Below are 13075 nucleotides of genomic sequence, written 5' to 3'. Positions count from 1 at the left end.
ATTCATTTCACGGAGCTCATTCTGCTGATGTGCTCCCTGAAAAGCCACTCGGGATTAAAAAAGGTGAAATTTGCTGCTTGAAGTGCAAAACCTTAACAACCTTAACAGACTTTTTCCACATGAGAGCAAATAAATGTTTGTTTACAAAGTGTGTTTAATGACTTCCTACAACTCTACCCATCCATTAAACTTTACCCACTAATGTCAGACCATGCCTAATCTTCCACCATCACGTCAGCCAAGCGGAAAGCTTCACTGTAACCTTTGCGAGAAGCCGTGTTTCTCCCCCGAGAGGCTCCACTTCCACTGGCCTGGAAGTGGAGTCGACCACCATTTGTCAAATCTTAATCTGAAATCTCAAAAATAACCAATTTTTCTTTACAGTTTTTGGCAGTTTTTAGTTTTCTGTAACCCCGATAGGGACGTAAATTCCGCCATCGGACCCACTTGGCAATTTTTGTCTGACCGTGGAGGTCATGCACAGGGATACGCTACACCAGAGGTCCCCAACCCCCGGGCCTCGGACCGGTACCGGTCCGTGAGTCGTTTGGCACCGGGCCGCGAGAGTTGAGGCTCACGTGTGAAATGTGTAGTTTTCAGGGTTTTTATCGGTTTTCAGCGTTATTTTGTTATCGTTTTTATCGTTTACTCGGTTTTCCTGGGTCTTTTCACGTGTGTTATGAATAAATTTTCTTTTTTTCAGTACCGGTACTAGTTTTATGTTGTTGTATTTATCCGCGACACCTTAAAGGCCGGTCTGTGAAAATACTGTTGGGCAAAAACCGGTCCGTGGCGCAAAAAAGGTTGGAGACCGCTGCGCTACACAACAATGCACCAACCACGCACACGCCCTTCAGCTGCACCTCAACCAGACTTCAGAGTAGTAGAACATGAAAGGCCACACCTCGGTCACCACCATAGCTGAACACTGCATCGAGATATCATCTAGTATTTCATGAAAACTAAAACAACCTCACAACTATACCAAACTCTTCCTCCTCCTCATACTTCCTAAAATTAACCACCACGCTTGCTCAGTTCAACCTCACCCATCCCGCAAACATCTCTCTGCTCACTCCTGCATCAAATTTGTTCTCTTACACGTCCCTCATTCCCTTCGCCTCTATATCGTCAACTCATCCCGTCACGCAGTGAAGTCTTAAGTGCTTCAACTGAAGGCAGCTGGACTTCTTAGATTAAGGAAATGTTTCCTATCTCACATCTGCGGTGCTTTTTCAGTTCTAAAAGGTGATGGGGGGAGCACCAGGTATTTAACTCCTAGTGGGGGTTCAGGCTGTGGATGTAGTCCTGAGAGTTGTTGACCCACCCGATGGTCTGTGAGTCGTTAAGCTTACTACCAGTCAAGGGACGGATTCTTTGTCTTCATGACCCTTAAAGGAAGTCCAGCTCCTTTCAACTCAGCGCTGGATAACTGAGGCTTTCTCCGTTTTGGCTTCCCGTCCACACTGAGACGGCATTTTCCTCAAGGAAAAACGATGCGTTTGAAACGATGACGCATTTTAGTCATGTGATGCAGTCACATGAAAAATTAAAAAAAGATAGCGGAGGCCATTATACAGCAGTTGTTTTGATTTCTCTCAATTTTGACAGCTCTAAAAAAGATTATTATCAGTTTGTACATGCTCCAGATAGCTTTTCTTAAAATTCTTTAATTCCCACTCGCTTTTGCACATGCGCAGGACTGGAACATAAGCATTTTGGGCCGTTTCAATGTGGACGCGCAACTCTGTGAAAACGACTGAAAACGCTAGTGTGGACGCGGAGCGTTTCCAGACGAAAATGCAGTTTTCAAATCTATCCGGGCTAGTGTGGACGTAGCCTGAGAAACTGAACAGACGTCATGCTGTGAAACGCTTAGCACTGTGCACTACTGCATCATTGCACCTATAAATACACTATACATGCTGTTATTGTCCATGTGTGTATCTGTTAAGTACATTGAGAGCACAGAAAAAACCCAAAAGAACCCAATTCCTTGATCAGAATCCAATAAAGCTTATTCTGACTCTGATGTAATGCTGCTTTAACTCAAACCCTGCTGTTTTTGACAAAGCTTGTTTGAAACATGTGAAACAATTACTAATTTTTTGTCAAAAAGCACAAAACAGGCAGTTTACTCCCATTTTAAAACAAAATAGTAGCAATAATAACAAAATGAAAAGAGATGAATTCATAAAAGAGGTACAGGTCTGACACGGAGATAAAAATCAAACACACACACAGGTGCTCATAGTTTTCTTCTTAAATAATGCAGCAATGACTGCTGAACTGTTGACTCAATGGCTAGGATGTGTGGGTGACAGCTGGCATGATCCAATCGCAACATGATCTCTTTTTAAATAAGGTTTGGGCAAACGTGTTCACCCTATTCTACATTTCTACAATACTGTTACTGTTAATTCTACTCTCTGCAGTGTTTAAATGCTTACATATACACACAGTTACTGTCCCTCCACACATACGACTCGGTTCTGCTTCTATGCCCCATCTTTGTTTACTATTTTCCACGAGGCTTCTAGACTTCTGATTGGCCAACATTTCTACACGGTTAGGAATATATCGCCACCTGTTGCTTTGGCATGTTCCTAGCAGCGTTTTCCTTCATTTCTGCGTTTACATGTGGACGGGATTATTTTTTAAAACGAAAACGGAAAATCAGTTTTCAAAAATACCCGTGTACGTGTGGACGTAGCCTAACAGCCTGCTGTCACAGGCAAACAGGTGCAAGTTTTCAATCACAAAGAGCACACATTCCTGCTAAACTGCACAACCTGTACACAATCTATTTGCTCAGGTGAACGCATATAAATGAAAAGGACGTTTTTCTGGATTTGTGAAGCTGATGCACCAGCCAACAGCTACATTATCATAATATCAAGCTTGAAATAACATAAATTAACCCTAAAGTAAATTTACAGTTATTTCAAAAATCCGTGCTCGTGCCTTGTATGCGGTATAATACAAGGCGTATGCGGTATAATGCGCAGAGGAAAATCGAAATTCCCGCCAGCACGGACTTTATTATAGACACAATGTTTTTGCATCCACGAATCCTAATCAAGACGATTATTGTCAGGCCTGACAGACAGAAACCACTACCAGGAAATATCCCAGGGAATCCAGTGCAGAAGGATAACTGTGTCCTTTTTGCTCTAATGAAGACACAATGATTGCCAGTTTATGTCAGATCAGGTCTTGATTTGCAGTTCTACTAAAACTCAACCATAAATTAGATTAAAAAAACCAAAACCAAAAATCCAGAAAAACAAATGTGTCTCTTCTTTCTAGAGAAACAAACAAGGAAACAGAAAAATTATATAAACTCCTTTCTTTGAAAACTGAAAGTGAGCCAGCATCACTGTAATAACAGTGGCACAGGTAAAATTGGTACGTGCACACACCGCACAGGGAACAGGGAATGGTTAACTGTGATTGATGTCGCCCGGGGGGGGGAATGTTTCCCTCCTAAACAGCATGACCTGTGATTATCGGCTCACTTTGTTCTGATACTTAAATGACGTCACGGTGTCACATTTTGCAATTAAAACAGGGATCACTGTTACAGACAGGAAGCATGTGCAAAACTATCAAAATAAGATGCAATCTCTGATAAACCAGTCTTTTTCTTTAAGGTCCGGGGCTTTCAGAGTAAAAGTTGCAAACCTCAAAATCTGTTGAACGCTGTACTGAATTAAAATAGCGCCATCAAGCTGCTAAACCGCCAATCATGATGCACAGACAGAAGAGCTGAGCAGCGCTGGTTTAGGTGGATCTCTGAGGGAGCACCAGTAGGTTCATTTTCCACTTTACAGCCTAGACCAGCGAGAGGGCACCGGATCACAAGAAGGATCTGACCTAACGTAATCTGCATAAGTGGAAGGATATGTAATTAAATAGAGTAAAAAAGTGCCTAGTCATGTTATCTGCCTGCTTCTCAAATTCTTTGTAATCACTTTGTAATACTCAGGAGGGAAGCTGACATCTGAGAGATCCAGCTGATTGCTCTGGTATGCATATTGCTTCCTTGTCTGCTGCCGATTCTCGAGTATTGGGAAAACGTGAATTTTGATACATTTTTTAAGGCGGTATTTGAGAAGTTTGTGTCAATATTGCACAAACTGATACTCTGTTCATTACGCGTGACATGATTTAAAGCTTTCTTTTTAAGCCAGGTAAGTAACTGAAGTAACCTTTGCTGTCTGTGTGATTTGACCGCGGTGTGTGTGTGTGTGTTTTCATTGTGAAATCGACATAATCAAACACATTTGATCATCGCAGAACCGACTCCCAGCCCCACCTGCACACGCCCATTTTCCTCACCTCCATCCATCTAGCCACACATCTAGCGTTCTGCCTCTTTAACCCCATTCCCCTCCAATCAATCAACCAATCGCTTCCACCGAACCCCCCGTCTCCCCCTCCTCACCGTGCACTCCATCTCCTCTGGCTCTGGTTTGATCTGTACAGAGGGCATGTCTTTCTCGCCCTCCTCCTCTGCTTTCTTTTCTTCCTCTTTCACCCTCACAGACTGTGTCGCCACTTCCTTCAGCTCCTCCTCTTCTCCCTGCGTTGGCCGTGGCCTGGTCGCGGGCTCTTCTTTCTTCTCCTCCTCTTCCTGGACTGTGGGCGGCAGAGGTGATGAAGAAGGTGGCGGTTCTTGCTGGGTCAAGGAGCTCTGCTTGGCCGGGCTCCTCAGCCTCTTCCGGGCACTGACCGCACTCTTCTTCTGCTTTGGAGTTGACTGACACTGAGTAAGAAGAAGAAGTACAATAGATGGCATTAAAAGGAGGAAGGTGAGTTTGGTCACAAAAAGAGGAGTACAGAAGGTCGGCAAAGACAGGAAAGGGGGGAGAAGAGGTGATAAGGGAGTCGTTAAGGGGATGAAATGGGGGTGGGGAGAAATTGAGAAGAACAAGAGAGGAGGAGGAGGGGTGAGAAGAAGGTAAGAAAAAAAAGTCCAAACTTCCTGGCCAGGGAGAGGGGGTGAAGGGAGAGGGGGTTGTGTTAAAGGGTATGAGGAAGGTATGAGGAGTAAAGTGGGCAGGAGGAGAAAAAGCAGTAAGCAAGAAAGCAGAAAACAAGAGAGCATAAGAGAAAGAATGAAGAGGAGAAAAGTGCCAGGTAGGACAGGAAGTAAGACAGGAAATGGGTTAGTAGAGTTTGGAGGGAAAAGGTCATGACTACAAGCATTACCTCTACTCTGAAAGCCTGCTAAAGATAACCTCCTCTCAAAAAAATCTGCCAGAAGAGGGGGTAAAAACACAAAAACACACACACACACAAACTCACACTCTGTCTGAAAGAGATGGAAAATTAAAGGCAAAGACAGAGACAGAGGAGGCAGAGAGACAAAGGCCTAATCCTCAGGCTGCCAGTGAGGGAATGAGAACGAAAGAGAAATAACAGCGAGAGCAGGGAGGAGTAGCCGTGAACTGACCCCTCCCTCCCTTTCAGCGGCAGGCAGGCAGACACACCCTTTTCTGGAAGCTGAGCGAGAGACAAACACACACACTGAGAGAAAGAGAGAGAGAGCGAGCTGAAGAGTGCCAAGGCAGAGGGACTCACACACACACACACACACACACTTTTAGAAATGTACACACCCCTTTCTCTTCTTTTTGGTCTCAATTTTCTCCCCTTTTTTCCCTTTCTTAGACAGTTTCTGAGCTCTATCTAAGAATTATGCAAGTCCCTACAGATAAAACTCTCCACCAACTTGCAAATAGTTTGGCAAGCAGTACCAAAAATGTCCACAGATGTGGAATCCAGCATAATTTGACCTACATTTTTTAAGAGGTTTAGAGACAGTCATATTTTGAAATGTGTCTTACTTTTGATATGATGACTGTACATAAAGGACAGTGAAACAAAAACAGTAAAACAAGAACTTTTTTCCCCCTCCTGTCCATCACGAGCCAGATAAGAATAAATCAAAGCGAGCTGAGGTCAGTTATACCTACAATATGTTTACAGTCATTTTAAACAGGTTTCAGTAGGTTTGGGCAGCCAGTGAAACTAAAATAATATAACAGCAAGAACCAACTGCGTTGAGTCTAGTAGTCAAGACAGTGTAACATAATATGAAGGGGAAAAAAATACAATTACATATAAAACAGCATTTACCACATTAGAAAAGGGTTTAAGACATAATTTCTGACTTTAAAAATAAGAACATTTTTAAACAGTTAATTAATTAGTTCATCTAAGGCACCATAAATGTCATATTCCTTGTTTAACTCTATATATATTCTTCAAAATGAGAAAGTTTAGGATGCAGGAAATTTAAACTAATGCACATTTATCTGTAACTTTATTAGGTGTGCCTATAATTCTCAAAAATACATCCTGCAAGAGGCAAATCTCAGGGTTAAAAATGCCTAGTTGTTGTCAGAGGTCAGAGGAGAATGGCCAGACTCCTTCAAGCCCCTAAGAAGGCAACAATAACTTAAGTAACAACCATTACAACCAAGGTATGCAGAAGAGCATCTCTGAAGCAGCGGAAGACCACACCAGATTCCGCTCCTGTCAACTAAGACCAGGAAACTGAGGCTCACCAAAACTGGACATCGTAAAAATGATGATGAGTTTACATTTCTGCTGCAAAATGAAAGTATAAATCCAACCTGCACTGTATCAGTGGTTCAGGATGGTGTGGTGTAATGGTGTGAGGCACATTTTGGCCCATTAGCACCAACTGGGCATCACTTAAATGGCACAGCCTATAACCCAGCGTACCCATCTTCTGATGGCTGCTTCCAGTGGGATAACATACGATGTGACAAAGTTCAGATCGCTCAAACTGGTTTGTTGACCACCGAGTTCAATGCACTCAAATGACCTCTACAGTAACACATCTCAAGCCAACAGGGCACCTTTGGGAGGTGGTGGAGCCTGAGATTCACATTCTGGATGTGCAGCTCGTGATTGTGCAGCAACAAGGATCAAATTCTCTAAGGAAAATCTCCAACCCAGTTCTAATAAGGTGTGCCTAACAATGTGACTGGCATATTTCAGTGTCTGTCTTTATCCTTCTATTAATACACAGCCACCAGGTCATGACCAAATATTTATATAAACGAAAGTTGTAAAAGAAGTACATCAAGCAATCTACCGCACTTCCTTTTCTTCCTCTTCGAGTTCAGCTCATGCTGACAGGTATGTGGTTAAAGGTGACGTTTGAGAAGTTTGTTTTACAGTTTTGTGGTTTTAAACAGAATGTGACTTTGTGAGATCAGCACATCAACTTCTGGTTAACCTTAATGTAAACCCAGCCGGTGACTGAAAACAACCGATCGATATCAGGGTGAAATTCAAACCCCTCTCTTTCATATTTTTTGTTCACATCTGAGCAAGAGTCAGCACAGACAGCTGACATTGAGAAAAGTCCCATAGCTAACACAAACATCATCAACAGAAACCACCAGCATTCTTTCAAAAGACGTATTAAAAACACCAGCTAAAAAGGCTTGACGTGCGTGTGCTTTCCTAGTGTGAAAATCCACCATCGAAACACTGAAAACCCACGCATTAAAAAGAACAGAAACGGGAAGTGATAGCAAGATTATTCCAGTTGCGCTTCTTTATGTAAAATTCTCACGGTGCGAGAAATGCTGAAATAGATAAACAAGTTCTCGACTTCCTGTCTGCAGCGGCGACCCTGCCGCACGCCCAGCTGTTTAATGGGAAACGCAATGCTGTGTGCTGCACAGCGCAGGGTTAGCTGTCTATGTAAAGCCAAGTGAAGCCAATCTAAATAAGAAAAGATAACAGCTGGTAGCAGCAGGAGAGATATGAAATAATATCCGAAGAAGCAGGGCAAAAATGTCAAAATAAAAGGTTTGATATATTATTTAAGCAAAATAATTAAGTATTAACAGCATTGTTGTGGTTGTTTTCACAGTGAGGAGAAGTTTCTCTCAGTCTGGTAAATAATTAACAAGTTAAACTGCCAGCAGGACTTAATGACAACGCTGGAGAGCACACTCACCAGCACATAACCTAAAACAATCCATCATACGTTATGTCAGCATAGCAGAGAAAATATTTTACATTATCGAATGCAGTGAGCGTCGGTATTTTAAGCATTACGCCACCGAATTCTTCAGAATTCAAATATTTTTCTGACACGTAACTTGTTGAAGTGTGCTGAGAATCAGACACATTTGTGCTCTGCCACACAGGACAGTAACAATTACATCATCACTTGATGTTCTCCTTTTTTTTTTTTTTCAGCCTATGAGGGCAAACAGAGACTCTAAGGCCATGGTGGTGTGTTCCAGGCTGGCATGTGACCCAGCCCCAGCGGATTCCACAGCGAGGTGGGGCCTCGGCCAATCAGCCTGGGTGTGGCTGCAAGCACAACCCCTCCCACACAGACACGCACACAGAGGACACACACTGATCTCTCAGTTCCATTGTGAGGGGACAGAGCCCCCTCTGTGTCTCTAAACAAAGGTAAAGGCAGCTTGATGCCTCACCTTCCCCCCAACTGGCAACCCCCCACAAAGCAAGAGCCTGAATTTCACCAAACTCCACCCACTCATACAGTTTGAAACAGCGTTTACTTTATTGGGCCTGGAGTTGCTCAAGGCACTTCTCTGTGGTATTTTTGACCACAAGCTTCCTTTCTAAGCTTCAGAGACCATTTTTGACCTTAAACATCACACAGGAAAATCCATCAGAGACCACGAAAGAGGTTTGTGCACCAACAAGACCAGAAAACAGTCAAGGATGCTTCACAGTTACATCACAGTTTACACTTTGAAAGTGTGTACATTACATTACATTATTGTACTTTATTGAGCCCCGTGGGGAAATTGCTCTCTGCATTTAACCCATTCACTCAGTGAAGCAGTGGGCAGCCATTGGGCGCCCGGGGAGCAGTGTGTAGGGACGGTACCTTGCTCAGGGGTACCTCAGGGTAGCTGTTAAGGGGAATCGAACCCCCGACCTTCCGATCATGGGGCAACCACTCTACCTACTGAGCTATCCCTGCCCCTTTGACTTATTTCAACAGTTGTTGTTGTTTTCCTGATTTTTTTAACCTTATGTAAATGACAAAACTCTAAGAATTTCTTCAAATTTACACACACTACTCATAAACTACTCGTAAGCACATTTACATTTTAACTGCAGTTTAGATTTCATGAATTAACAGTATGCGCTGTGAAAACTGGAGCAATGTAGCCTATTTAAAAGCACAGAGAGCGCTAACAGCGACATCAACAGTCTGTTCCAGCACACAAAGCCTTCCTTTACACCTTGTGCTTTAACCCTTTATTTTGTTTTCAGTTCACTAGTTAGCAGTTTGGTCCTGTGTTTTGTTCTGAAGAGGCCTCATTATCATCTATTCTCTTCTGTAAATGGCCACGTTTCCAAAAGCCATTCAAGGCAAACTTGTCCTTTCAGTTCGACAGAAATAACAAAAACTCTGCTCAATTAAATCAGAACATTTGTGAATTTGCTCAACAGAAAAGACCATAAACAAATGTATTTGTAAGGTTGATTTAATTTGCCAAATTACATTTGTGGACAACATTTAACATATTTTGGGGAAAACTTTGGCAACTAAAAATGTATAAAAACTTCAATCCAGCTAAATCAGATTTGGTGGAGATTGTTGTTTTGGTCTACTGGAAAGAGCTGAAGGATGCAGACTCCACATCTTAAAGGAAAAACTCTACAAGCAGCTTTAAGTCACACACACCTCAATTCCAACTCTTTATTGCATGCCAAGGTTTGAATACAAACACCTGCAGCTGCTACTTGGCTTGCAAGTTTTCTATCAGAGCACAGAGGGTAGATTCAGATTTTTTGAACCCTGGGACGTCCGATTAAAGTCAACTTTGACCAGCCAGTTGCACCAAATTTTAAAAAAAATTAAACCATACCTGATTGAGTAGGTTTATTCACAACAATCTAGAGTTGCCAGCTTATTTTAGTCCAAACGAAGCAGCAGCGACCTCAGGGGCATAAAAGTAATGTTACCTGGGATGTTCCAGAGCCTGCAGTTCCTCTCGTCCAACTTTCCAGCAGAAATAAACATGCTTACAGCCTTGTGCATGAAACTCCCCCTCAGGACAACTACAAAAGATAAAATTTGTTTCACCTCTTTAAAAAAAAAGGCTGAAGTTCAGCATTATTAGGGGCGTGGCCACCTTGAGTGACAGGTAGATGTCTTCTCCTCACATTAGTTTATCCAAGACACTGAACTAGACCTGTCGTTGACTATATGTGCGAGATGGTACCTTTTGGAGCTAACACTGTCTGCTAGCATTAGCTGACAACGTTACACAAGAGTTAAAATTAGAAGCTTGAATGATGATGTCGTGATCACTATGTCCATTATTCACATACAGTAGAGGTTTGAAACAGGTGGCCTAGGGGGACCAGAACCACCTATCCGGCTCACTGGATTGCTTTGGAAAATGTGAATGTTGCCAAGAAACGAGGTATAAATATGACACTTTGTTCATAATGTAAGTATGTCAAACTTACCAAACACATCACCCATGGCCTGGCGTTACAGGTTCATTTGATTTACTGCAGCAGCATTTCTTCCAAATGTAGAAAACCTCAAGCATATTATTGAAATTGCACTCCTCTTTCTTAAGGCATCTCAGCGATTCACTGTCTACTTAATATTCTTCATACTTGCAGGTGGGTTTTAATATGCTATTAAACAACAGGTTTGATATGTCGCTCACTATGTAAAAATTGAGTTTTACACAATAATACGAAAGTTATACATTGCAGAACATCATGCTACAAGCACAAAGCCTTGCATTTTGTTCTTCTGACTGGTTTTTCCTTCACAATTCTTAATTACTTGTTAATTAATGCCTAAAGAGTAAAAAGCACAAATCGGATCGGAAAAGTACTGTGCTGCAACCAGACCTGGATTAATCATGATTTGCAAATAATTCGTTTCCGTTTGTTTTAAACCCAATCTGGAGCTCCAGCTGGGCGGAGTTCATAGCTCTCTAGCAGTTCAGACTGCACCATGTGAGGAGTAAATTACAGGGGGACAAAATAATTCAATTTTTTAAGCATTTAAACTTCAGTTCTTATCCTTCAGCTTAGAAATCACACCTACTTTATCACTGTGAATAGACTGAAGCAAACACTGAGAATCTTTTCGCAAATCCGACTTGATCCACATCTGCTCCCAGACGAGGCAGCAAAAGAGGAAGGAGCTCACAGAGGGGGCCACGAGGCGTGTGTGTGTGTGAAGAGCAGCACTAACAAGGAGTGATAGTGAGATATGCACATGTTGTGTGTGTATAAATGAGGAATGACAAGATGCCTTTTTGTGTGTGTGTGTGTGTGTGTGCGCGTGCATGCATGCATGCCTCCCCCACCGGAGGAGGGGTCCCACTGTGGAGTTCCAGGAATTTAAAAAAAAGGGGTGGGGTGGGTGTGACCCTGTCAGCCTCTGATCCTACCACAGGAAGTCAGGGTGGGGGTAGAAGAGGGACCAAGAGGATTGAAAAACAGACAGGCAGATTGTGTTTTCTCCTCAGACTCTGTGACACGTTGTAGATGAGAAAACTGCAGCGAGCCTTCCTGTGACCCGGCCCACATTTAAACAGAGCTGATTTCCGAACAACAGCATAATCACACGAGTCATTTCTCAAGCAAACAACTGCAGGGCACAAAAGTGACTAACATGAGTTACTACAAAAATAGAGTTGGTCCCACACACTAAAGATAACTGGTGCCTGTAGTGCTCACCAACTATATACCACATAGCTCGTTTCCCGAGCTTTATATACCCTGTATCGGGGATTAATCCTAACTGGAGGCATCCTTTTAAACTGTACTCAATCAAGGTTATGCATGATTAAAGATCAGACCAACAGACTCTGCTATAGGTGCTAGCTGACACAGTGTGTACGTGTGTATAGGTTTTCCTTTAGAGTGTTAGTGACTCATTCATTATCACATAAATATGATTTTAAGTCTAAAATCTATTTATATGTTAGCACTGAGAAACAATTCTTGCCATCTGGGGCATGCATGCATATAGCCTACAGATGTAGCGTGCTAGCTAGCCGAGCTGTCTTTACCTGATGTTAAAACACCAGACACTCGTTCAAAAATGGTCACTTCAGGCTCCAGAAAAACAAAATTGGATCTCCACAAGGACAAACTCCAGACTTCAGAAAGGTTGTCGCGAACCAGTGAGTGATGTCATTTCTGCCATGTTCAATGGTTTATTCACAGTCTATAGTTAGGCTACGCCTGTTCAATTGCTTTTTAATATTATCTATTAACTAATTAAAATGGGGAAGAAAAGTGACTTTGAATGCGACGTGGATGTTGGTGGCAGACGGGCTGGTCTGGGTGTTTCAGAAACTGCTGATCTGCTGGGATTTTCCCACACAATCATCTCTATGGTTTACAGAGAATGGACTGAAAAACAGAAAATGTCCAGTGCGCGGCAATACTCTGGATGACAATGCCACGTGATGTCGGAGGTCAGACGAGAATGTCGAGACTGCTTTGAGCTGATAGGACTGCAATAACAACTAAAATAACAGCTGATTATAACCAATGCATGCAGAAGTGCATCTCTGAATGCACAATGTATAAATAAATGGGCCACAGTAGCAGAAGACCACAGCAGGCGCGCCTCCTGTCAGGTAAGAGCAAGAAACCAAGGCTACAGTTCACATGGGCTCAACACAAAACTGGACAATAGAAGATTGCAAAAACACCGCCTGTTCCGACGAGTACTGATTTGACTGTTAATCTTGACTAACATGAGTGTGACAGTGGAAACAACTACACTTGTCCAGCAAATGCCATGGCAGAGCATGACAGTGGGGGATGTCACAGTGGACAAAACAGGCCATCTGAATAGGTCACTTTGAGCTCTTTTCTATCATTAATGATCTAAGTGATCAAAATTACAGCTCGCTTTAGGTCCCCCAAAACACCATAAGGGTACATCAAGCCAAAATTATTGTGAAAATAACCCACAGGGTTACAAATCCTTTGATACAAACTAGATTTAATGCGGAGTCATTCTGCAATCACCCACAAGAGGGTC

The 13075-nt window shown here is 42.6% G+C and overlaps 1 protein-coding gene across 5 annotated transcripts in view; it reads right to left on the bottom strand.

Moving 5' to 3' along the window:
* Positions 1-13075, bottom strand: part of klf8 (Kruppel like factor 8) — an 88749-nt gene that overhangs the window by 35470 nt on the left and 40204 nt on the right. For all 5 annotated transcript variants that reach the window (XR_013911783.1, XM_026182704.2, XM_026182703.2 and 2 more), the window contains one exon: positions 4448-4768. Coding sequence is in view for 4 of the 5 variants with exons in the window: in XM_026182704.2 (XP_026038489.1) it covers positions 4448-4768 (321 nt within the window). In the remaining variant the exon portion in view is untranslated. The remainder of the gene's footprint in view (positions 1-4447; positions 4769-13075) is intronic.

This window comes from Astatotilapia calliptera, chromosome 10 (genome assembly GCF_964374335.1).
Source record: "Astatotilapia calliptera chromosome 10, fAstCal68.1, whole genome shotgun sequence".
In the NCBI taxonomy this organism is placed as follows: Eukaryota; Metazoa; Chordata; class Actinopteri; order Cichliformes; family Cichlidae; genus Astatotilapia; species Astatotilapia calliptera.
This window is presented reverse-complemented; position numbering and strand designations above follow the sequence as displayed.